Source organism: Lepidothrix coronata, unplaced genomic scaffold (assembly GCF_001604755.1).
Source record: "Lepidothrix coronata isolate B3197 unplaced genomic scaffold, Lepidothrix_coronata-1.0 Scaffold193, whole genome shotgun sequence".
Lineage (NCBI taxonomy): Eukaryota > Metazoa > Chordata > Aves > Passeriformes > Pipridae > Lepidothrix > Lepidothrix coronata.
In genome coordinates this window covers 921361-947216 of record NW_016690373.1, presented here as the reverse complement: position 1 = coordinate 947216, position 25856 = coordinate 921361, and the positions used below count along the sequence as shown (strand labels likewise).

Below are 25856 nucleotides of genomic sequence, written 5' to 3'. Positions count from 1 at the left end.
GCTCACTGTTATCTGGTTTCAAAGCTATAACCCTTTGATTTTACAGTTTGTGAAAGTATGTTCAGTCTACAACGCTGTATTGGGACTGGCTGAGTTGAGTTCATGTCCCCATAGTAGCCCTCACAGTGCTGTGCTTCGCATTGGTAGCTAGAAGGGTTGATAACACACCAGTGTTTTGGCTACTGCTGAGCACAGCATCAGCACTGTAACATTCCTTCCTCAATCGAGGGCAAGATCCTGGGAGGGAACACAAGTAGGCCAGCTGAACCAAACTAATCAAAGGGATATTCCATACCATATGATGTCAGCTCAGACATAAAAGCTAAGGAAAGGAGCAGGAAGGCAGGCATTCATTGCCTCCAATGGCTGCCTGCTGAGGAACCATTATGCGTGCTGAAGCCCTGCTGCTCAGGAGTGGCCGACCATCGGTGCTCATGGGAAGTAGAGAATAAATATCTTTCGCTTCGCTTTTGCACATGCAAGCTTTCGCTTTGCTTCTGCTTTAATAAACTGCCTTATCCGTACCCACAAGTTGTTTTCCATCTTACTCTCTCCCCTGTCTGGCTGGGGAGAGGCATGATAGAGAGGCCGGGTGGGCACCTGGCGCCCAGTCAAGTGGGCACCTGGCATCCAGCCACCACAAATGCATATCACTTAAGTAACTAAAATATATTGGGTTTTGTTTATACTGTCAATTCTACATAAATTTGAATCATTATGAGATGGCAAGAAATATACCCACAGTTGAGTGTAAATAATAAATTTTTAAAGAACCACTACAAGTTATTTAATTACAAAACCCATGCAACTCTTCTTCTTAAAAAAGAACAATCATGGCAGTCATTCACTGAAATACAGAAAGACAGCCCAAAGTCTCCAGAAATATTAAATACTAAGTATGGAAACCACCATGTAGTCAGACTTGTATTCATGCTGTGGCAAACGGGGTATCTGCTACATTCAGCTGTAACAGTATTGTATCTGAAGAACTGAAACAGTGAAATAAATTTTAAGGTACCAGCAAAATTACCAGTAGTAATCTCTCCCTAACAATCTTTTAGCTCTAAATTGTAAACCATGAAAATAGGATAATTTCTACTTCTAGATTTACCCATCTGATTTCTAAAGACATTATCTTATTTCTTCATGTTGGAATGAAAATTTGGATTTAAATTGTCGAGCAGGTCTGAACCCTTCACAATTCAAATGCTTCTTACAGATGTACCTAGTACTGGGAAACAATAAAAATGTAAGCACTCCTCCTACATACAGACACTGCTCAGAACATATCCAGGAGGCAGTCTGCCAAAATTGAAGATATGCTTATCTTTGGCATTCCCACTAAACATAATCAGCTTCCAGTTCCGTGGTTGCAAAGAAGATGAGACATCAGGAACTATCATTATCTATCAACATTTGTATTTGTGTGTTTTGTATGTACATATAGATAAATATATATATCTGTACTAAATCTCATTAGTTAGAACCTAGTATTCCCATACACTAAGGAAACCAAGTTCCTACCACCAATGTGATAAAGCATGCCAAATGAGAAGTTTAACATCCAGCTATGAACTAATCACTCCAGATGTTCTTAAAAAAGGAAAAAAATCAAACTGCTGTTTTCAGACATTAGCATAGGAAGCTATGATAAATCACACATATCACCTTCTACAGGTCCTAGACTTTCCCACAGAGGGACTTCATTTGGAATTATGTGTATTTTTTGAGACCATAGAATTATAAAATTATGTGGGTTGGAAGGGACCTATGAAGACAACAGAATCACAGAATGAATCACAAAATGGCTTGTTTTTTGGAAGGGACCTAAGAAACTATCTAGTTTCAACTCCCTCACCATGGGCAGGGATGCCACCCACTAGATTGGGCCTTGAACACTTCCAGGGATGGGGCATTCACAAATTCTCTGGGCAATCTGCTCCAGTGCCTCACCACCCTCATCCTAAAAACTGTCTTGCTTATTAATCTAAACCTGCCCTCTTTCAGTTTCAAACCATTGTCCCCTGTCCTGTCACTACAGACCTTGATATAAAGTCTCTCTTATAAGCCTCCTTTGTATGCTGAAAGCCCAAAACAAAGTCTCTCCAGAGCCTTCTCCAGGCTGAACAACCCTGACTCCCTCAGCCCTTCTTCACAGGAGAGGTGCTCCAGCCATGTCTAAAGTAAAGTGAGGTGAACTCCCCTCTACCAGTTCACCATTCTTTTCACTGACACAATTTTTAGTGCTTAAATCAATGTTGTCATTTCCAATGTAAGAAAGCTTGCTCATGTGAAATACATCATGAAGTCTCCAGTTTAATTACATCTGTGTTTTATCTCGTTTTTTAAAATCAATTACAATGGCATCTCTGACAAGAAAATTCAGAAACATTTAAAAAAAAAAAAAAACAAAAACAAAAACAAGCCCACACATAATACACATAACTCTCTTTGCCTTGCCCACAGAAATAATACACATAACTCTCTTTGCCTTGCCCACAGAAATGGAAACATGTATCTCCTGTACTAGAAACATGTATCTCCTATACTGTAATGAGATACAACAAGGTCAAGACTCACTGGAAAGCATTAAACTAATGGTATTATGCCATGCATAAGTGACTGCTAAATGTAGGTTTACATTATGTTTACAATAAATGTTTACAAATAAATGACTGCTAAAAATACCATTTGTCATATACCTTAAGAATCTGTCCTCCCTCTGGGTATCTTCTTAATATATCCTTAAGAAAATCAACAAGTGGTGGAGTTGTTTGTCCAAAACGACCTAAAACAAACAAGTAACAAAAAAAATAAGCTGTGTATTATGCAACTACGCACTTAATTTCAGATTAAAAAAAAATCCTAAACAATTACTGGGAACTTAAATAATTTCTTTAAATTGCTCCAGGCCTGTTACTGTAAAATCTTGCCTTTCCAAAACCAACTGTGAAAATACTACATTATAAATCTTTCTATTAAAAAAATCAAAATAGCAGTCTTGATGCTGATGGTCAACATGCTGTTTCATATCTAGATGAAATAAATTTGGGGGCCAAGTCTTTGCAACAGTTACACCACAACTCCAGCTGCTTGATGTCCAAAGGTAGCAATTTCTAAATGACTACTACTTTTAAGTAGCATGATAGTATTCCAGGGCAGTAGTGGCTCTAACTTTTTTATCTCTAGTGATTTCACAGCTACATACAGGCACAGAACGTTTTGGGTCTAGTATACACTTCCTGTTCTGACACCCCATGGGGATGGGCCTTGTGATAGCTTTGGTGTTGCCTGGGCTTAACCCTGGAGTGACAAGAGTCCAAGCATAATGAACATCTGCTCCAAGACAAAGAGTTTATCACAAAACAAAAAGCTCAATACTCTTCAATTCAAACTCCAGTCTGAGACTAAAGAGCAGCTCCCTAAACCAAACCTCTAAAATATGTGCTTCAAACAAACAGTACTGATGCAATCTCCACACAGAAAGCATCTAATGAGGCTTCCTTTTGAAGTTATTAACAAGTAATTATTCTCTCTCTTTCTTTCCCTCCCTTCTGCATATATATGTGTTTATGAATTACATAGATTCAAAAGCACATATATTATATATTCTGGAATAAAACACTAGGAAAAAAAGTAGTGTGGAAAAAAGGGGACAGATAAAGAATTCTATTTGCTGAGAAAGAAACAGGAAAAACACCAAACATTTTGTCTTTAAAATTTTCTAGTGTCAGTCTTTAAGGTACCTTAATAGCATCAACTGAAAAAAATGCAAGAAATTGCAACTCACAGCTGAAAGTGTGTGAAGTATTTTATAACTTTTGTTATTTTTACAGTATACGGAAGTATATGAAAGTCACCATGCAATATGCAAACTTCTGAAAGAAAGTGAACTGATAAACAGTAGGAAAGTTTGGGTGTTTCTTTTCTTAGGAGAAATTATCTAAAATCAAAAAAAGCTGATCTTCTCTAAATCTAAGCTGGGCAGGCTGGATGCGTTTAAACAACACATTTCACTGTGGGAACCACACAAACAGACAAGTAATTTTCAAGTGATTGGGCTGAACGTAGACTTTCTTCTCTGTTCAATCTAAGAGCAGAGCTGCTCTATGCATGTTCACAACAGTTACTCTGGCTAGAGATCATGATTTACTTCATCCAATCAAAGGCTGAACTGAATTTTCTTAAATATTAGAGCTGGTTATATTTAACACAGAACTAGTTCCACAAATTTGAATGAGAAACTCTTTCCGCCATAAGGACAGTCAAGCACTGGAACAGGAGCCTGGAGAGTTTGTGCAGTCTCCATCCTTTGAGGCTTTCCAAACTCAAACAGATCAATCCTCAAGCAACCCAGTCTGACCTCAGAGAAGACCCTGCTTTGAGCATAAGGCTGGAGTAGAGACCTCCTGATGTCCCTTCCAACATGAATTATTCTGTCATCATATGAAAAGATTATGTATTATTTGACAGTCACCAGCAATGAATGAACACAAAGGAGACATGGGTGATCTTCAGAGTACTTCAGCAATCAATGTGCTTGGTCCTACTGACCACGCACTTCCAAGTTAGAAATTCAGGGCCTTTCTCGATTCATCTGCTGTAGGGAAAAATCTCTGAAATGAAAGACTCCAGAATAAACACAAAAGGCTGATACTAAAGCCTTCAGATCTTTTAAATTGACTTACATGAGAATTGTGGACCAGAAAAAGTCAAGCACTTTATCTAGACACAGACTGCTTATCTGCTTAGAAAATCTCACAGTGAAATACTCCATTCATAGGTACAAAAAACAGCAACAGTTTTTCTTTCCCATGAAAATTTCTTAGGGCTACTACACTATATTCTCCATATACTTGCATGGCAAAAAACAGCTCTGAGCAGAAAATAAAACTCTTTACTTAGTCTATCACAGCCTACACATAGCAAAACATATTCAGAGCAAACAGTTGAGAATGACAGAAAGAAAAATGTTTGATGTCATAGAACCGTGAAGTCCATTGTCGTAGGTTTCTAATCACTTCAAGTTTTAAAGAATGTGAACATGGACTTTTGGCTAATATACAAACTTCCCTCTGCCACTAGAAAACCATAATCCAGTACATTCATGGCTTGCACAGGTTAAGGAATACATTTTGTGACACAAAATAAAATATCTGCAGGAAAAGAAGGGTTTCTTTCTTCATCCTACCATCCCATTAGTATTTATTTCATTGCCTTACAATAAAGTTATTGTTAGAAGAATAGTAATGCTAGTAATCAAGTAAAATAATAATTCTAGATTTAATTAGAGCATTTCTGAAGATAATCAGGTAACGACACCATACAAAGTAATACACCTGTAGGGTTTTTTTAATAAAAATGTAACTAAATATGCAGAATCAAAAGAAAAACAAACAATCAAAAAGAAAAAAACCTAAAACTACACAAGAAATCAAGAGCTTTTTTACATGGTGGTTATTGAAAAGACATACTTTTGGTATCTCTCTTGCTTTCAAGTATTTAGCTTATGTTATATGAGATAAGGCAGCTATTACGTTATTGAAAGACAAGTCTTATTGATTCCAAAGGATGGCAACAATCTAAATTCTACACATTACAAAGAAAAAAAATTAAACATCAAGGCACTTATAAAGAGAAGTTTAGTTTTCCTGAAGCAGAAAAATAATTGCTTCCCATTTAAAGAAGACAAAAACTTAATTAACTTTGTATTACATTAGAAAATGCTTTGAGCTTTCAGTTTATAAACACAAATATTTTCCATACCTCCTCCTTTCAACCCTTTTGACTGAAGCTTCAAAAAAATTTGATTTTGAGACTTCTGAAGATCCACAATCTTGATACCATCAGACAACTGAAATACAAAATAAGACATATCTTGACCAGAAGTTTCAGCTTGTTAGTAACAGGACCAAAACAAATCAGGTAGAAAAAAATGCCCACAGAAGCATACTAAGAGCAAGCCATGGCCTCCTGTTTTTACATTTGAAAAAGTTTTGTGTTCTGGGAAGTTCTAGAAGCATACAACTAAAGCAGTTATTGTTCTAAGGTGCATGCCCATAAAGAAAACAAACATACAGGAAGTACATAGTCTGGGTACCACAGGAGTACATATGCTTATGCAATTTCAGAGGGGTTGTAAACTAAACAGTATCAGCTCAAAGCAGCTGTCAATACACAATGTGTAGAGACAAAAGTATGTCACAGAAACACCTCTGAAGAATACGAAAGTCCCATGTCCCCACTACCTCTACACGCAGACCTATCACAGAACGGTTAAGGTTGAAGGGCCCACTGAAAGTCATGTAGTCCAACATCAAATGGACTCACCAGGAACATCATAAAGAAACTGAGGCAAACTAAGCAACATATTCCTTAACAGCCATTGAGGAAACTACTTAGTAATCATAGCACATAATGGTTTTGTTGCAATTCTAGTTTTGTATCATGCATGTCCCAGTCATAAACGAAGTGTTGCTAAAATAGTCATATATGACATGTTACCCTGCATGCCACAACAACAAATGCATAACAGCTGCACTGTGCTAATTAGAAACTGAACCAAATCATATTAGTTTCCATCTATAGAAAACTATATTAAAAATTTTATTATGTGAAATTGTATTACATTAGTCTCAGTTTACAGAGAAGTTCAGGACTACTACCTCACTTCAATGGGTAAAAACAAATCACTAGAAAGCACTTGGTGTTTACACAGATGTAGATGCTTACAATCCAATTATATTTAATTAGCAAAAGACAGTCCTAGTCCACAGTATGTAGTCATTATTTAACAACACTAGCAAGAAAATATATTCTTTTTTATTTACACCACTTTAAGTAGTGGTTACAACAGTGTGTTTATTGTAAGTTTCTACAGAAATATTGTACCTGTGCTAATCTTGTCTCAAGACATTAAATAGCTGACACTGGGTATACAAGCTACTCAGAACTCACTAAAATAAAAAACAACCCCACGGAATGCTGTAACCCACCACCAAGTGTTAAAGGGATAGAGTAACCACATTTTCTCGGGAACAATTTTTGTACCAAAATACCACCAGACACTAGGACACTGGACAGATTAAAATTAATAGTTTAATACTGCAAGGAACTATGAGAGAAAGAGACACTGGATTTTACTTAATATCTGCAAATTGCACATAGTAGTTTCAATGGAAAAAAAAAGATTTACTGATGAATACTCTACTACTCAGAAGTTTAAAAAATAATTTGATCCCAGTAAACAGGAGTCCAAAGGTTTATAAAGGATTTTTGAATTTGCTACAGTACAGACCACATATTACCGTATATATTGTAGTTTAATATTAAAAAAAAAATCAGAATAGCTATTACAGTCTGTTTACTGACTGTTCCCTGCAAAAGATAAGTTTTCTATGCCAGTCAGATCTTCACTTCCAGACAAATTTTAGAAAGTGATATAGCGTTCTTCCTCCAAAAACAGGAAGGCCTGGAGAGAACAAATCAAGGACACACAAAACCAGGCAAGAAAACAAAAGACAAACTACACAAGCAGTTTGTTTCAAACCTGAGCCCTCAAAGACTACTTGTGTTCCCCATGTAGGTTCTTAAAAGCTTTCTGAGCAGTACAACTAACATCTATATCCTTCCTTGTATCATAGAATGGTTTGGCTTGAAACGGGACCTTTGTACATCATGTAGTCCAGTACAACAACCCCCCACCAACAGGAACTAGATCAGATCTCAAAGTTCCATCCAATGACTTTGAACATTTTTAATGATGGGGCATCCACAACCTCTCCAGGCAGCCTGCTTCAGTGTTTCATCACCCTAATCCTAAAAAATTTCTTCCTTTTGCCCCATCTAAACCTACCCTCTTCCAGTTGAAAGCCATTGTCCCCTGTCCTGTCACTACAGGCCTTGGCAGAAAGCCTCTCTCCATCTTTCTTATAAGCTCACTTTATATACTGAAAGGCCACCCTCTCTTCTCTATGCATCTGCAAGTCTCCTTACACCTATTTAGCAGTAATTTGCAATCTCCTCTATCTCCCTTTCTTGCCTCTACTCACTTCATCCCACCAAGATCTCCAAGTTCCCATTTCCCAAGAGCACGGCTAGAAGCATGCCAAGCAGTACTGAAATGCTGACACCAGGCTGATGCCTTCAACAGAACAAGGTCATTCATTCCTTCATTCATTCGACTCTCTCTCCTATACCCAGATCACAATTTTTAACTTGCCAGTTTCCTCTCACGGTGATGTCAGCTCTGCTCTTGAAACTAGCCAGATTGACAGGAAAGCAGAACAAGCACATCAGCACTCTCGGTTGAAATTTCTGCTCTCACTAACAACAGCCCTTTCCCCCCAAAGAAATTAGGATAAAACACGTGGATAATGTCAGAGGGGGAAAAAAAAAAATCACGACATAAAACCTCGGATAATAAAAGCTGGCACCATCAAGAGCGGTGTGAGGGTCACCTGCTCCTCCACTCGACATCCTTGCTTCCCGCGAGTGACCCCACATCCCGCTCTGCCCACGCACCGGAGGCCCCGGCACGGCACCGGCAGCAGCCGGGCGGGGACTTCCCGCAGCACAGCGGTGCGAGAGGCGCCGCAGCCGCGGAGGTGGTGCCGCCCGCCCCCGCCCGCCCCGCGCTCACCTCTCTGCCGCGGTGCCACAGCCGCTGCTCGGCGGGGGGCAGCCCGGCCTCCGCGTCGATCCGCCTCTTCACGTCCCTCACGGCCGCGGACGGCGGCAGCTCGAAGGTCCTGCAGCCCAGGCAGTCATGGAGGACGGTCACCCGGGCCAGCCTGCGGCAACAAGACACACACCAGCTGAGAAAGGGCTCGCAGCGCCGCCGCCCGCCCGCTTCCCCCTCGGGTACCCCGGAGGCCCGAGACGGGCGCCTGAACCCGCGGGGTGTAGGGATGGGCGGGCGAGTGCCCGCCCCGCTCTCCGAGGGGCAGCAGCGGAGCGGGTCCCGCAGCCTTCCCGCCCGGCCCGGCCCGGCCCGGCCCACACTCACATCCCGCACTCACATCCCGCCACCGCCGCACACAAAGGACCGCTACCCGCCGCCGCTCCCCGGACGGGGAAGGGGTGGGGCCCGCAAGGCGGTGACAGGGAGGGAGGGAGGCGGGAGCGGGTGGAAGTGCCGCCCCAAGAGCCGCGGGGGAGGGTGAGTGCGGGGGTGCGGGAGGGCCTGCAGGAGGGGTTTCCCGGTTCCGCGGCGCTGCGGGAGGCTCCCCGCGGCCCGGTGTGCCCCAGGGCCCTCGGGCGAGAGAGCCCGCTCGCCCGGGGTGAGGGAAAGGCTGCAGCTTTGCATGAGGCGCTACTGCTTTCGCATCCCTCCTTCGGCAGGGAAGCACGCTGGTATTTCAGGTAGTTCCCAGCATTCACGCACCACTATAGGGAGCACAAGAATTTACAGCTGATAACCCTCATGGTTTATCAAGGAGGCAAAACACCGAAGGAAAGATACTTTTTCTGCTCTCTGGCGGAGAGCCTGTCATAGGACATACACACCGCCCTATTCTCACAGGGTGTATGGTAAGTCATATCATTCGAGATTTAAGAAAGGTGCTTTCAGTCCTGAAAACTGAGCCTTAGTCTGCCTGTGAACCCAGTGAGTTAAGAGAGCACTTTGGGAAACTTGTGGAGTGGCCAGCAGAAATACCACAGTTCATTGTGTACAAAGTTCCATGCCTGACATCATGGGCTGCGCATCAGTGATGGGCTGAACAGCAGCCCTGCTTCAAAGGAGCTGGGGAATACCAGGCTGAGTGTGAGGCAACAGTGTGCTCCCTCTGAAAGAATGACCTGTAGATCAAGGAAAGTGAGCCTCTGCTTAGTGCTGTTGAGGCTAGATCTTGGATATTGTGACCAGAATGTGGTGGTTTTGGCTTACTCAGTTCCAGAACCTAGACAGTCTAACATGGTCAGGGGGCTAGCATGTGACCTACAAGGAGTATATGGGGGAAGCTGGGCTAGTTAAGTCCAGTGAGGAGAATAAAGTGCCATATGGTAACATCCTTCATATCTGAAGGGCAGTTACAAAGGCAGTGGAACTGAGATCTCCTTAGTACTGAAAACTAACAAAGGACAATGGCAACAAACTGTAGCTTGGAAGGTTCACATGAGAGAGCAGAAAAAATCCTGCCATTTAGAGAGGAGCTCAGGACTAGCATGAGTTGTCTAGAAGCACTCTTCATTGGGATATTTGAAGGCTTAGCCATGACTGACTTGAAACAATATTTATGATCCTCCTGCTTTGAGCAAAAAAATAGACTACAGACCTACAGCCAACAGTTCTATTTCATTCCAACAGGGCCTTAATTCCAGTCCCTTTCTAAACTAAAACAGTTATGACTTTACTCAGTGACAGGGATTTAAAACTGCTACTTGGCAGCCAAAGGTAACAGAATTTCTGTGGAAGGGGGAAAAGACAGAATGAATCTGTTTTCAGAAAGTGTATCAAACTAAGAAAAAAAGGCAGCTTAAAAAAGCCAGGTGGATCAGGATCCAACACAGTACAGTTAGTAGACAGTTTTTCCAGGACTGCAACATGTGATTTCATTGATCAGTAATATTTATTTATCGAATTCTACAGGATTATATGAAAATGCTAGAAATTTTGTGGATCTGATCTTGCTTTCACCAGAAATAACACAAGAACTATTTTAACACAAACAAGATGGTTTTAACTTCAGAGTTAAACCCCTTCACAGTTTGTCATCACAGAATTTTTCATACCAAAGGAATGAGAAGTCTGCGTTCTAATCTCTTAATGTTTATCTTTTCAAGTCTTGATACCTGCAGAAGGGTGTAGCACAAACGTGGATGACTGGGCAAGATGGAAGGAGTTGAAAACAAATGCAGTTCCATCCATATCAGCTGCTAAAATAGTTTCCAGACCAGTTGTGAACCACCAACACACACTGGCAAAATTTAATTCCTCTTCTCTGCCTGGGATCACGGGAGTGATTTATCATTTTATGAAGCATGAACAATCGTTTGAAGAGGACCCAGGAGGAAAACAGAGCTATCTGAACTGTCAGCCACCTCTCTGTGAGAAACTTCTCAAATGGTGGGATGCATTCAGGGGCACAGACAATCGTGCTATCAGTGATAGGCTGAAGTTCCCCAATCTATGTCATATCACATGACAAGACAATACTCACAAACTATGTCCTGTGATGATTTAATATTAATATTGGAGGAAAAGTAACTGTGTACCACAGATTCTGACTAGGATGTGACATCTGTTATAGAGGGGGAAGAGCTGGAAAGAACTGGTGATACAGAACTGGAGGTTCAAGGTTCTGGGCAAAGGAGTTGTACTCCTGAGCTATTGGAAAATAGCCATACCTGTTCTGCTCATAAATCTGATCCCCTTGTTACAAGAGAGACTGTTTTGCACTGTCAGAATTGAATGTCCCATTTCCATTTACTATTGGACATACTTCATTTGCCTCTCCTTTATTGCATGTTTTTTATTCTGTTTTTACTTTTTAATCATTTCTGTCCTTGGTCTGTATTTTTTTCTGTCCATCCAGATGAAAGCAAGATGTTTCTCCTCTTAGTACCACTGTATTAAAAAAATAAGAATGACTAGGATGTGTTCTGAAGTTGCCCTTTGACAATCCACGCTAATTGTTGTCATGCTCCTTAGCACACTTTTGACCTGTAACTACTGTAACTGATACCTGTAACTATCAGTCTTAAGGGAAATGGTCAGGCAAGGTTCGTAAACCAGGGACAACTCTCCACGAGCAGAACAGACAAGGACATTTTGGTTTGGGGCTAAAGATTTTAGACATGCTGTGTCCCTATAGATGTGCTATGCCCCTTACCCTTAGAATTCTGCCCCCTTCCCTGGCATCCAGTCCCATTTTATTTATTGTCTAGATGTTGCTGTTGATGATAGCAAGACTCCTGCTGGTTTCAGTGATGCCAAAATTACCAATTTCGTGGCATTGTCTCCTAACAAGAGCATTTGTTGATTTCAGTAACAAAGATAAGAAAAATGAACACCAGTACTGATACCAGATCAAAAGAATGGGGGCAAATGAGCTCTTCTCAAAGTTTACAAAAAAAGAGAAGAGAGTAGAAGTATTCCAAGTACAGTTCCAGTAGAAACCTGTTTGCAGAAACTTAATTGGACTTTACAGCCGCTCCTTAATTACCATGTTGATTCTGTCAGTAACATCCTGGCCATTCATCTGGCAAGAAAAGTAGAATATAAATCTTTTTCTTATTACAGAGTGATTTATACATATCCTGTTATCTATTACCAAAGTCTATCTTTTTACAGCTTATGACAGTGACCTTTATAAACCTTATTTTTCCTGATATCTAAATAAAAATATACTAGAAAACTGACTATATAGAAGTTATTCTATCTGACTGAAAAAAGAGTACATATTCCAGTTTGCAGATTCTTGCAACAATAAAAACAAAAAAATCAAAACAAAACCAAAACAAAACCAACAAACCAACACTTTTTTTTTTTAAATTTCAATTATCCCTTTGGAAAACATGGAAGCTGAGTAATCTTAATGAAGTTTAGAGGTATCACATACAAATTTGTTATGCAGAACTACTAATAATGATTTTATATGACAATGCTAAAAAAAGTCATTTGACCTTACCAGTTAGGAATTTTGGAGTCATGGTAGTTAGAAAAAAATCCCAACTTTTAGATATGTAAGGGTTGGGACTGATTTGAGAACTTTTTAATATGATGTGTGAAAATTCCTATAGTAACATTTTTATAACCACTTTTCCAAGCAGAACAGCATTTAGATTTAAAAATACATAAGGAATATTTTCCTGAGGCTATAAACAAAAGTTCTCTTTGGTTCAGAATGAAGTCATATAACTCATAAAGTAGGAACATGGAATAAAAAAAAAAATTGTAAGAGTCTCTGCAACATTAAAGTACTTTTATAAAATGAAATTAAAGCCATTTTCATAGTGACATTTCCTTAAAAACAGAAAATTCTGTGTTGCAGAGTCACCTCATCTTTCCATTTGTTTAAAATAAGCCTGCAGTAGTAGAAAAAATGGATGCAAGTCCCTTCCTTCCTTGCCGGTATGCTTGGAAAGACGGAATGGAGCCTGCAAAAGGGGTGTGGGGGGTGATAAGAAACAAACATGCCTAGGTCAGTAATGCCAGAGGAAACCCGCTGCAGCAGAGTGGCTTCCAGCACAGCAAGTAGTGTTCTGCAGTGCTGGCAGCAAGTAGCAGTGACTCAACAACTACATCTAGATTTGAGACAGTGCACACCAAACATGAAAGCAAAACGTTCCATGACACAGCAGGCGCTCGCCTTCATTCTTAAATCAATTCCTTAAGTGTTAAAAACAGATGCTTTAAACATTACATTGTATATATTTCTCGGCAGTCAAAAGTTACAGATTGCATTGGTCTGTAGTCAGTGCCAGGAGCTTGCTCTGCCTGTGTTTACTAATGCCTTTTCAAGAAGTTTGAGAGTAAACCTACCATTTGTTGATGACACATGTGCCAGTCATTGGCAAGCCACCCCTTACTGGACAGTTTCTGTTTTATTCAAATAGCTCCATTAGCAGAAAAAAAAAAACCAACAAAACCAAACCACAACTCTGGCCTGTGAAGTGTTTGATTCAAACAAAATATCTAGGGTTTTTTCCCTAAAATTTATTGCACAAATTAAGTAATTTGATGAAATTATTTTATTTTAGATTGTTGCAGTGAGTTTGAATCTGCACTCTGCAGATTTTTACTCTGCATTCCTCATGTGAAACCTTTATTGGCAGCTTCTAAGCAAAATATCTGTTAAGATCATGGCTTAAAGCATCATTTTATTCCTTTTTCAAGCTGATGAGTTTCTAAATGTCAAATATCAACAGAGCAGGATACTTTTGAATACTACTAAAAACAAGCAAAAGTTCAAAGGGCACAGAGGCCAGGAATAGACACTTATTTTCATCTGATGATTTTGATCTCTCAGTTATTTGCTTTAATGTTCAAGTGAGTTCCTTGATGGCACTAAGCAAATGCTAATGGAAAGTACTTAAAAGAACTATAAAACTTGTTTCAGTTTATTCTTTACAAATAAAGAACAGAGCAAAATCTCAAATGCTGAAATAAAATTTTTTCTTAGATCCACCTCTAGGAAAAGACTACTTTAGGTTAAGTCCTCGAAGAGAGGGCCTAAACTTACTCTTAACTATAGCACAGTAACCATTACTCCACAAATTTGAATTGCTAAGAATCACAGAGTTTTCTATCCTGGATGGTACAGATAACAAAATACCAGCACAAAATGCTTGGGATTTCAAATTATGCAAAAGATTAAACCAAATGATAAAAATAAACTCCTCAGTTGATCTTTAGAGAATTGCATTTGAAGGGACTACAGTGTTGCAAGAGTTGCTGTTGGCATACATTTTTTAATAGGCAATATGTTAAATTACTGGTGGTACTTTATTTTGTCCTTTGGTGCCAACAAAAGAGCTAGATTTAGAACACCCACTTTAACCTTGAAACATCAAAAAAGCAATGCCTAAATCTGCAAATTGATTTCAGTGCCTAATGTAGGCACCTGGGTTTTTTGCTTCCATTTAGGACACACAGTCATCAGCTTATCAAAGGTGGAGGTTTTCCCCGTACAACCTTAAGATATTTTTCTTATTTCAGTTCCAGAGTACTTAATGAAGCTATTATCTTTCCATATAAGTGAGGAAAATCCACTCAATAACTAAAATGGCCCCAGATTACCGACGTATAAAATATTTTAAGAAGCATTTATTGATCCCTATTACCTCTGAATACTGCATCTAATCATTCTCCAAAATTTCATAATATTTTCTAGATAGCAGTGAACAGAGCCCCATGTATGTAGAGAAAATTAGAATATCAAACAGAAGGAAATGCAAACAGAAGGAAATACAAGTAGTTTTCTTAAATTATGAAAAGATACTTCAAGATCCTCTGCAAGTGTCTCTATATCAGATAACCCTAGCTCTTTCCCACCTCTGTATCAGTTCTCTCTCCCTCTTAACAGGGTCCCATGCAGAAATACAAGCAACAATTTAACCTTCAAAACCAGAAGGACGGGTGGCACAGAAGAAGAAACATGAGCCATATGTAAGGCCTAGTGAGAGGAAGGGAGGAAAAGGGGAAGAAAGAACAAAGGGCATCCTCTTCTGGGAAAACACAGAAAGGAAGTGAAAGGGATTCCTGGGTTGCGTGACAAGTCCCACCATACAGGTGTAATAGCTACAAGTAAATACTCCTCCAAACACTAACCTCATACACAAGAGTTGCAGCATTGTTCATTGGGAACCAGAGGCTGTGTTTACATGTCCTGTCCTGCATAAAGCAGCATGGGATAAGACATCAAGTACTTACAGGCTTTTTACAGCCTCACTGCATTTCACTCTTCTTTCCAATTTACTGATGGGACTTCTTCCACACTCACCCCTAACCCCAGTTCTGATGCCATCACCCAATTTAATAAAATTGTACTATTTGAACTGAGTTAATTTGGCTCAGTTTGATGGAGCTGAAACACAAAGCACGAGGCAGCTGTGGTATTTTCAGAAGGAAGTGTGTGCTAGCCTGTAGCTTCAGTAAGGATAAGACATAAAGACGTCCTGACTATTTTAGTGAAATATATGGTCAAAATTACATTAGCTGGCTAATGGCTTTCATAAATGCCATAATTGTTGTTTACATTTCTGTCAGTGTGACAGAAGAGATACATTATGTCCCTTGGCATATCTCTGCATATTTGCACACAAGAGAAGCAGGAAATGTAGAAGTTAAGGGAGTTTTCTGCAAAGTTAGAGGACAGTAACACAGTGAACAGAACACCTGCAGAGGCAGTTTGAAAACTGTCAGTTTGAAAACTGACACTTGACTACCTTTAAAAAGATCTGGGTATAATATCGATATTAAAGCTTAGGTAAAGTACTGTACAAAAATTTTTGAAATCTTTTATTTTTTTTTGTAATTGAATGATACTGAAATTAAAAAGAAATACAGTGAAGGGCTTCTGAAATATCACTACATAGTCTAATGGAAACTCAGTTTAACTGAGAGTTGCAAAAAAACCCATAAACTGCATGAGCAAAAATCACTACATAACTGACACGACAGGATACGACAGGATATTTGTCATTGATGATCTTGGTGGAACAAAGCCCATCATTTAATAGTATCCAAGAATGTCAATACTGACGTATAGAATTTTTAATTGTTGGCAACATGAATAATTCTCAGTGCAAGAAATCTGCTTTTAGCAGAATAGGTTGAGCCACTGACATAGAAGCCAAATATGTGTCAAGCCTGTTTGCCTCTTGCTGGCAACAGCTCTGATGATTTGTTAAGTCCGTCCTCTGTCCAATGCACAGTCTCCAGCTTTAATATTGGCCCTGCGACTCAATCTGGGACATTCCATACTTTCCAGCTCTTGTCCATGTCAGTTCTGTACTTTTGTTTCTGGTCCCAATTCAGTCCTTGCTACCAACCACATTGACTATCCGACTAGGTCTTTACAAAGGCATTCATATGTCACTGGATTATAGAAGACCTTGCTGCACAGATAGTTTGTCCAATGCCTAAACCTCAGAGATTCCCAGATACATAAAATTTGCATTAGAAGGGCCTAGTTAAGTAACAAGAAGAAAAAGAGAGAGATTCAACCCCCCAGATTTTCTATCCCACAGTCATCTGGCAAAGGAAATACATAATTTCCATGAATTTTCACAGAATTACCCAGGAAGCCAGTGGAACAGATCTTGAAAGAGTAGTCAACTGTTGCTAACAACTGTCTACCACAATGCAAAGCCCGCCTCCTTAACACACAGGAAAAAAATGGAGGCTGTAGGTTACAGAGCTGCCCATCAGTGTGGGTTCTGCAGATTGCAAGGCTGAGGGTGGAAGCTGTCCTCTTCCTGCAAGCCCACTGACAGAAAATAAGAACACTTCTAATTACAACTTCACATGTTGTAACTTACAACAACTAAACACTTATCTCATAAGATTTGTTTAGACACTGTTCATGTGAAGAACTTGCTTTGCTTTTTAGCTGTTGACAGATTATAGATTCATTCTGGTAAAACAATATGTTGAATTCAGAGTTAGGCAAATACAGGAAAGAAACTTTCACTTGTCTTCGAAAAATGCTTCAGTGGAGACTGTATGTGTACATTGAAAGTTAGACTATGAATCCATTACTCAAAAGTGTGATTAGTTTTTTCAAGTAGTTCTCATTAATTTCTCAGAGATAATTCATAAGTAAATGCTGCAGAACCTGGCACCTATCTATTACTTAAGAAATTAATTTCACGTTTAAAAGTAGCAATTTTGTACAAACACTAGGCAAGTATCAGACTCATTCTTTAAATTCTGACCATGCAGGGTTGAGCAAGAATATGCCAGCCTAACAGTAAATTCTTTCAGAATTTAATTTTTTTTTTACCTGTTCTTATCCTCGATCTCCATTGTCTCTTTTTCTTTGATATCTTCTTGATAGGAACATGAAGTAGACCTTGGATTTATTAATTAGAAAGTTATTTTTAATCTTTTTTGCTTATCATGTCTTCAGTGGACAGCAGAAAGCCCAAGCATATGAAAGTCCACTCAATGTTCACTTCATCCTTGATCTATCCAAGATGTCTCTGTGCTTCACCACCTGCCACTTCTCCAGTTTTCTTTTAAAGCCACTTTCTTAATTGCTCACAGAAGTCCATTGTCTTACAATCAGAAACAGACGTAGCAGGACAGATCTCAGAAAGCAAGTTTAGTTTCTTTAACTGAATTCAGGCTATCTTCTTGTGCAATTGATTTATATTTATCTTCTAGAAAAGGAGTGGAATTCTGGAAGCTGCTGCCTCTTCTTTGTCTTCCTTTTTTTCTGGAAGCAAGCACAGTTGGAAGGGTATTTGTGAAGCCCAAAGGTCTGACTCACACCTGCTAGAAGACACTTCTTAATATCAGCTCGGGAGTTCTAGAAGAAGAGACACATGAGAAAATGGGAGGGCTATTAATACAAAACAGAATTGAACAGAACGGTATGAAAAAGTCATTTCCTTTGAGGGCATAGTTGCAGTTAGTGGTATTGAGTGAGTCATGATACTAATTATAAACTGCCTTGTGTGTTACTTTTAAGCACACGGAGAACTGAGAAAGAGCAGTGAAATTTTCTGCTTCTCCTCCACTTTAATATATACAATCAATACAATAGCTGTAAGTACACTGACTAAACAGGTGTCATGGTTTAATGCCAGCTGGCAACTAAGCACCACGCAGCCGCTCACGATGTGATAGGGAAGAGAATTAGGGAAAAAGGTGAAACCTGTGGACTGAGATAAGAACAGCTTAATAATTGAAATAATAATAATAATAATAATAATAATAATAATAATAATAATAATAATAATAATAATAATAATAATAATAATAATAATAGTAATAATAATGTAATGCAAAGGAATACAGCAAAAAGAGAGACAGAAATAAAACCCAAGAAAACAAGTGATGCACAAAACAATTGCTCACCGCCCACTGACCAATGTCCAGCCCATGCAGCGATTCACCCCTCATGGCCAATACATCCCAGTTTATATGGTGAGCCTGACATTCTATGATATGGAATATCCCTTTGTCCACTTTGGCTCCGCTGTCCCAGCTCTGTTCCTTTGTGCACCTCCTCGCTGACAGAGCACGGAAAACTGAAAAGTCCTGGATTTAGAGTAAGCACTACTGAGCAAAAACTACAATATCAGTGTATTATCAACATTATTCTTCTACTAAATTCAAAACCACAGTGCTGTACTAGCTACTAGGGAGAAAATTAACTCTATCTCAGCTAAAACCAGTACAGTGGGCAATTATTCTAGGATATATGCTGCTCTACGATATATATTACGGTCTTAACATAAAATTATGCCATCAAGGAAAATAACGGGCTGAGCAGAATATTTATGGAGAAGAGTTCTACCCTTCTATTCAAATGGCTTGCAGCTAGGGGAAGAGATTAACTAGCTTGCAATGACTTTCCACTGGGAGGATTCAAACTCTCCCCAGCTAATCCCCACTCCTAAGCTATATAAATCAACATCTGCTCTATGCTGCTCATACCTTTAGTAACTATTTCCTTCAAGCTGATACACTGGATTTTATAGCACCAGATCGGTGTATAAGTGAGGCAAGGCATGAGCTGTCAAGCTGCAGAAAACAGTATACCTCAATATACTTTATAAGTTAGTACACAAGGAAGGTATGTTTGAGAGAGCTAGGAGGACAGCAGTGGTGTTCCATTATTGCTCTACATTTGTGCAAATGTAAATCCTTCTCTGAGCCTCTGACAGTGTTGGCAAGTCTTTTCATTGTGTGCAGTTGCGTATGTCCCTCCTCAAACAGCAATGCACTGACATTCTTTCCTAACCCAGAAAGGAAAACAACTATGGCTAAACGACAAAAGATGAATTAGTTTACTGTGTAAGTATGATATTGAAACACAACCGGTGTGAAAGAAAGGGAAGTAGAATTTGTGACTTGACTTTTTTTTTTTAATACTTAATGATTTTACCTACTCAGTTAGTAAATGAAATGTCAAAGTATATGAATTCTGAATGCATGCTTACTCTAGCAAGAATCATGAAGAATTTAACTTAGTATAATAAACTAAATGGTTTCAATCTAATTTTTTTTCTGCAGATGCTGAGATGTATATCTAGATGGTAATCCAAAGAAAAGTCCATATGAAGTCACACTTAAGTAATAAAGACTTAAGCAAAGGGCCTACAAGTCCAGCCCCATTTGCTCAGGTAGGAATGATTTCATAGAAAACAAAACGGTTACAGCCCTGCTGCATAATGAGTTGCAGCTGGGAGGAGACTGCTAAGAATAGACATTTTGGCAGCAGTGGGAAGTCAGGCTTAAGGGAACTACACGTGCAGCCACAGTTGGAAGACCAGTCATCTTATACTGATTCCCCTAAAGCATCATTAAAAAATCACACATGAAAAACATTTAAAGTTATTTGAGCAGCTTCAGTTGCCTTGAAGAAGGATAAAGGAAAAATATGCTATAATAGAAAGCTAATTATGACTAAGAGACAGCCCCTCCACAATTAGTGAGTGACACACTTTCTCAGACTCCATTCTATTTCTAGATTTGGCCTCTCAAACACTGTCCTTTATTATGTTGCCCCTTGATATGTTACCTGTTCTTGGTAGTGACACATCCAGGAAAAGAAAAATATCTTCTAGAATTTTTGACAATGACACCTTGTTCAGAAAATGAATAGGTCCAAACTACCTGAAAACAGCCTAAAATCATTAATTCAATAAACAGTTTGCCTAGCAGAAGAGCAAGTTACATCACGGTGGGAAATGACATCTCTAGAGTGGCAAACAATTCTGATAGTCCTCGAAGGCACTTGGTCTTGCCAGCATAGATGTGACCAAAAGGTGTTGTCAGTTTGCTACCAGATCACATTACAATCCTAGAAAGATTTCAACACAGTCATGTCTGTGTCGTCTCCCACGGTAAGAAAGAAAGCCAACTTGGCTGTCAGATACCAGATACAGATTTATCCTGGCACACTTAACTTGCTGACCTCACACATCTTCTGTGCCTGAGCTGGTCACACAGGTTACCTTATGGTTTTATATGATATTGAGTTGCAGCATCTGAGAACATACTGTCATTGAATTTATGAGTACAGACAACCATAAATTTCTCCTGGAAAAAAAAACCAGTTACAACCATTGCCTATACCAATTTTCTACTGTGGGATTTATTAGTTTTTAAAAGAAAACACCTTTGCTGCAGGATTTTATGCCTGTCTTTAATTGAATTTTGGTGGAGGAGGTTTAGCAGTCAAACTGTAAAAACAATCTTCAATTTTGTGGGTGCCTGTGATTAGTTCTAGGTAGGACCCACAGATATAGCTACAAAAATACCTAATTTTGCCTGCAAATCAGGTAGCTGCATATTAATACTGCTCCAGAAATTTCTGTTCTAAAACTATTACTGGTTGTCTGATTATCTATCTGTTCACTCCTCATCCACCCTTTTAATATTAGGATCAGTCTAAATGAAACATATACTTAGTTTCTTTCCTTCACAATAACTAAATCAAAACTGTTAATAGTCCATCCAGTAGCATGGGAAGCATACAAGAGCCATCAGAATTACTGAACACAATCCAAAGTTTGGAGGAAAAAATTTGTGTACAAAGCAAGCAGTACCTAATGCTCTATTGATGTTTTATACAGTCTAAAACCACAATTTGATCACAAGACATTATTGCTTATGGTAACTTCTGTTGGAATAAACAAGTCCACAACAACAGGAGGTATATATATCCTCAAGCAGGAAAGCAGTTGTGAACAGCATAGCATGAGAGCAAGCTGAATTGACCAGAGCTGCAGCATAGCTGGGTCACTAGTGGGATGTGCACAATGAAAGATACCCCATCCATCTGCTGCACTCATGGGTAACCTTGACTGAACCTAGAATTTGTCTTCAAGGTTCAAGGATATGCTGTGGTACAACTACCTCACCCTAATCATGGCTCCTTTCAGCACCATAGGTACAAACAGTCCATGTGTAAATGGGGTGGAACAAAAGTATTTTGTTATAGGACATTTCATTCTCCTCCAAAACTGCTTTCTTAGTAAACTGTAAATTGAATGGAAATGTACAACTCATATCTCGTACATATGACATCATTTTGGTTTTACCAATAATGGTTTTACCAGTAAGTACAGGGATATGTGTCAGTGATACAAACTAAAAACTTGCATTCTGCTAAACTGCTTAGCATGAGAGAAGTGTCCCTTTAAAAAGGAAAAAGCAAGGATATCTGGCAGAACTGAAGGCTGACAAATGAATGCCAAGAGAGGCAGAACAATCTGGAAATAAAATATGCCTGAGGTCTAATCTCTGATCTCAAATAGTATGGAGTCATCTCAGGGATAACTCCCATATATCGTTACAAACACAGAATGGCTCCCCCATTTCACTGAATTCAGCTTACTCCTGGATTTATTAGGCAGGAACTTATGACAGGTTTATTTCTCATGATTTGGATCCTACTCCATGCAATAGTAGAAGTAGGTCTGAATGAGCCTAGACCAGACTCACTACAAATATAACAAGGACTGGTACATAGTCCAAAGAAAGCAGCTGAACCTTGAAGAAAAAGACTGTCCAGGTATTAAAATTTTGAAAAGACAGATGCCTCTTAAATACAAATTATTCCTGTCAGCACACAAGTATACTATCTGAGTTCACACATTGCAGGTAACACACATTTGCAGGTAACACACAAATGTAAAGAGCTGCTTCTCAGATAGGTATTCTGCAGAAATTTGAGATGGACCTGATAGAGTGCAATATAATAATGTGCCAGCAAACTAGAAATGTTGGAAGTAAAATAGATATGTCCTTAATGTGTTTATTGTCTAGACAGTTTTTGTGTAGCAAATTCAACTGATATGGGTGGTCCATGCCATCAGCAGATATAAATTACTGCCATCAGCAAAATGTGTGGCTCTGTATTTATACTGTTATGCATTACATGAGCTTTCATGCTTTATCACATACAATTTAAATATTAAAAGTAAACTAAAAGCTTTCAAAAATGCCAATACTTTAATAATATTTATATTATTGATAGTATTAATGATACTAATACTATATTGTTAATGCTATTCATATTATAATGGATAAAAATGCTGCACTCTTGTTGATTTTTATATAGAGGAGAGATTGATCATAGCTGCACAAAAGTGATTCTTTCTCTAGAGTGTGATGATTGTGATGCATTTGCACAATAGGCATCTTTTCTTTTTGAAGAAACATCAGAAATATATGTACAAAGTTAAAAATATTTAACAGATGAAAATCAGGACAAATGTTGTAGTCACTTTTTGAAGAAAGTAAGTTTTTGCCTACTCTTTCCAAGGTCACACCAGCAACAGAAAGAGCAGCATAGACTGATATAATCATTGACCAGCAACTCCATAATTGCCACAGTTTCCTAGAACAGCAGTAAGTTTGACAAACAAAATAAAATCTCAACTAACCTTGAGCTGGGAACTATATGCCACATGGGGAGTGAGAAGAAAAAAAAGCACAGGAGACTCTGCCAAGCTATTCACAAATCTGGCATTGTATTTGACCCTAGCTGCATGAACCAGGCACCCAAGCAGATACTTGAGAAAAGTGATTTATTAAGGAAATAGGAATTAATTGCGACTGGTTTACATTTAGGCAGTTTTAGCATCTAATCAAACCACAAGACTTAGAAGAAAAAAACTGCACCAGCATGAGTGTGGATGAGAGCACAGACGTATTGCTCATCAGAACACACACTGAAGTCCCAAGCAAGTTCAAAACAATGATAAGGTCTGTTATCCAGAGAGACCTTATAGCAGCCTTGCATTACCTAAAGGAGACCTACAAGAAAGCTAGAGAGGGACTTTCTGCAAGGGGGTGTATTGATAGGAGAAGAGGGAAAGGCTTTAAACTGAAGGAGGATGGGTTTAGGTTAGATATTAGGAAGAAATTCTTTACTGAGTGTGGTGAGGCACTGGAAGAGGTTGCCTAGAGAAGTTGTGGATGCCCCATCCATGAAAGTGTTCAAGGCCAGGTTGAATGGGGCTCTGAGCAACCTGGCCTGGTGGAAGGTGTCCCTGGCCCGCAGCAGGAGGGTTGATACCATCCATAGGGACCTGGACAAGCTTGAGAGCTGGGCCCATGTGAATCCCATGAGGTTTAACAAGACCAAGTGCAAGGTGCTGAACCTGGGTCAGGGCAACTCTCAGTATCGATATAGGCTGGAAGATGAACAGACCAAGAGCAGCCCTGCTGAGAAGGACTTGGGGGTGCTGGTGAATGAGAGGCTGGACAGGAGCCAGCAATGTGCACTTGCAGCACAGAAAGCCAGTTGTATCCTGGGCTGCATCAAAAGCAGGTTGAGGGAAGTGATCTTGTCCCTCTACTCTGCTTTTGTGAGACTCTGCCTGGAGTTCTGCATCCAGCTCTGGGGTCCCCCCCACAGTAAGGACAATCAATCTGTTGTAGTGAGTCCAGAGAAAGGCCACCAAGATGATTGGAGGGATGGAACACCTCTCCTACAAGGAAAGGCTGCGAGAATTGAGATTTTTCAGCCTGGAAAAGAGGAGGCTTCATGGAGACCTTATTGCGGCCTTCCAGTACAAGAAACGTGGAGAGGGATTTTTACAAGACCATGTAGGTCTTGTAGGACAAGGGGGATAGCTTCAAACTTAAAGAGAGTAGGTTTAGATTAGATGTTAGGAAGAAATTCTTTACTGTGAGGGTGGTGAGGCATTAGAATAGATTGCCCAAAAAAAGTTGTGGATGCTCCATCCCTGGAAGTGTTCAAGGCCAGGTTGGATGGGGCTCTGAGCAACCTGGTCTAGTGAAAGGCGTCATTGCCTGTGGCAGAGGGTTGGAACTATATTATCTTCCAACCCAAACCATTCTATGACTATGATCTGCAGCAAGGTTCTGTAGTGCCCTCAAGCTGAATGAACCCCCTCTCCTGTTCTTTGCCTCACAGCATGGTGGTCATCTGACAGTCACTGAAATGTACTAATTGTGAAAACTTCTTTATTACTGAAAGAGAGAAGATAGCCTCCAGCAACAAACAGTGAAGTAAGGCCATAATGGTATGGCCTACCAAAATGGTAGTTTTGGTATGGATGCACCTGGAAAACAGTTCAGAGTTACCTGAGCAAACAGAGCAGCTGCTAGCTCCAAAACCAGAAGCAGCAGAACAGTAATAACCCCGTATAACAGCAAGCAGAGCTGACAGCCCTATTGTTCTTAGGATGAAACCAGTATCTCCTCACAGCTCAGTGCTGCATGGATACATCAGCTGACTCTTATCACAAGCCATGAAGTTGAGAAAATTAGTCTCAGGGGCATAAAAAAGTACAATACTTGCTCTTAAGAATAAGTTAAATGAAACAAAAAAAATGTCTCGTACCACCTTCATCCATTTCTTTCTCAGAGGAACAAAGGAAACACAATTCTCAACAAGTATATGTGCTTAACACAAGACCTGCAATAATTCACTTATGGAAAAGGGGACTCAAGAAGTATGACTGCATGCAGCAATACATGGCAGCTGGAGCAAAAGGCTTTAAAAACCCCACAAAACTGAGGGAAAGAGCCATGTGGTTAAAACCTCACCACTGTTCTCCAGAAATGTGGAGATTTTAAGCCCTCTCCTCTGAAATCGAAAGCAGTGGATGCCACACAAAAGGACAAACAGAAGGAGAACCATTGTGCTTAGTGTTAGTTCTGAACCATTTAACAGGCTTTCCAATGAAATGGGAAACTGACACTGTCTATGAACCATAATACAGAAGCCTAAAGAGCTCTGCAGTCACAAACATATAAACAAAAGGGCTATTAGGCTGAGAAAAAAATAGCAGGAATATGAGTTATGACTTGACTGCCCAATATGATATAATTCAGAGATATACAGCTTAATTTATAAGCTCTTCTAGCTCCAAAGCAGGGTACACTAAGTCCAAGCTGAACACTAATTTCTAGTCTGTTCTGTCCAGACTTGCCAATACAAAAATTTATGAATTATCTAGCAGCGGGGTGTCAGTCTCATGAGTCCCTGATGAGAAACCAGATGAAGGAAAAGATAGGAACTGAGCCCTTATACAGAAAATACTAAAATTCCAGAATAATTACGCCAGTAGTGGTTTTGTTGAAGTCAGTCTCTGTAAGTGATACAGGGCTGGAAGGAAAAGTAGTTGGTCTAATGCTCTGAAAATTTGATTCCACAGGGAGGGAAGTGAGTACCTTTATGGATTTCCTTCCCCATGTT

The 25856-nt window shown here is 39.5% G+C and overlaps 1 protein-coding gene across 2 annotated transcripts in view; it reads right to left on the bottom strand.

The window, feature by feature from the left end:
• The window catches only part of SACS (sacsin molecular chaperone), a 61896-nt gene that overhangs the window by 25615 nt on the left and 10425 nt on the right, over nt 1–25856 (bottom strand). The window contains exons 2-5 of one of the 2 annotated variants that reach the window (XM_017831587.1): nt 17451–17978; nt 8642–8792; nt 5767–5854; nt 2703–2788 (exon numbers count right to left, since the gene is read on the bottom strand). In XM_017831587.1, the coding sequence (XP_017687076.1) occupies nt 2703–2788; nt 5767–5854; nt 8642–8792; nt 17451–17473 (348 nt within the window). In that variant the 5' untranslated portion in view covers nt 17474–17978. Of the gene's footprint in view, nt 1–2702; nt 2789–5766; nt 5855–8641; nt 8793–9020; nt 9069–17450; nt 17979–25856 lie in introns of those variants that run through there. The other variant, XM_017831588.1, reaches the window with a different exon arrangement.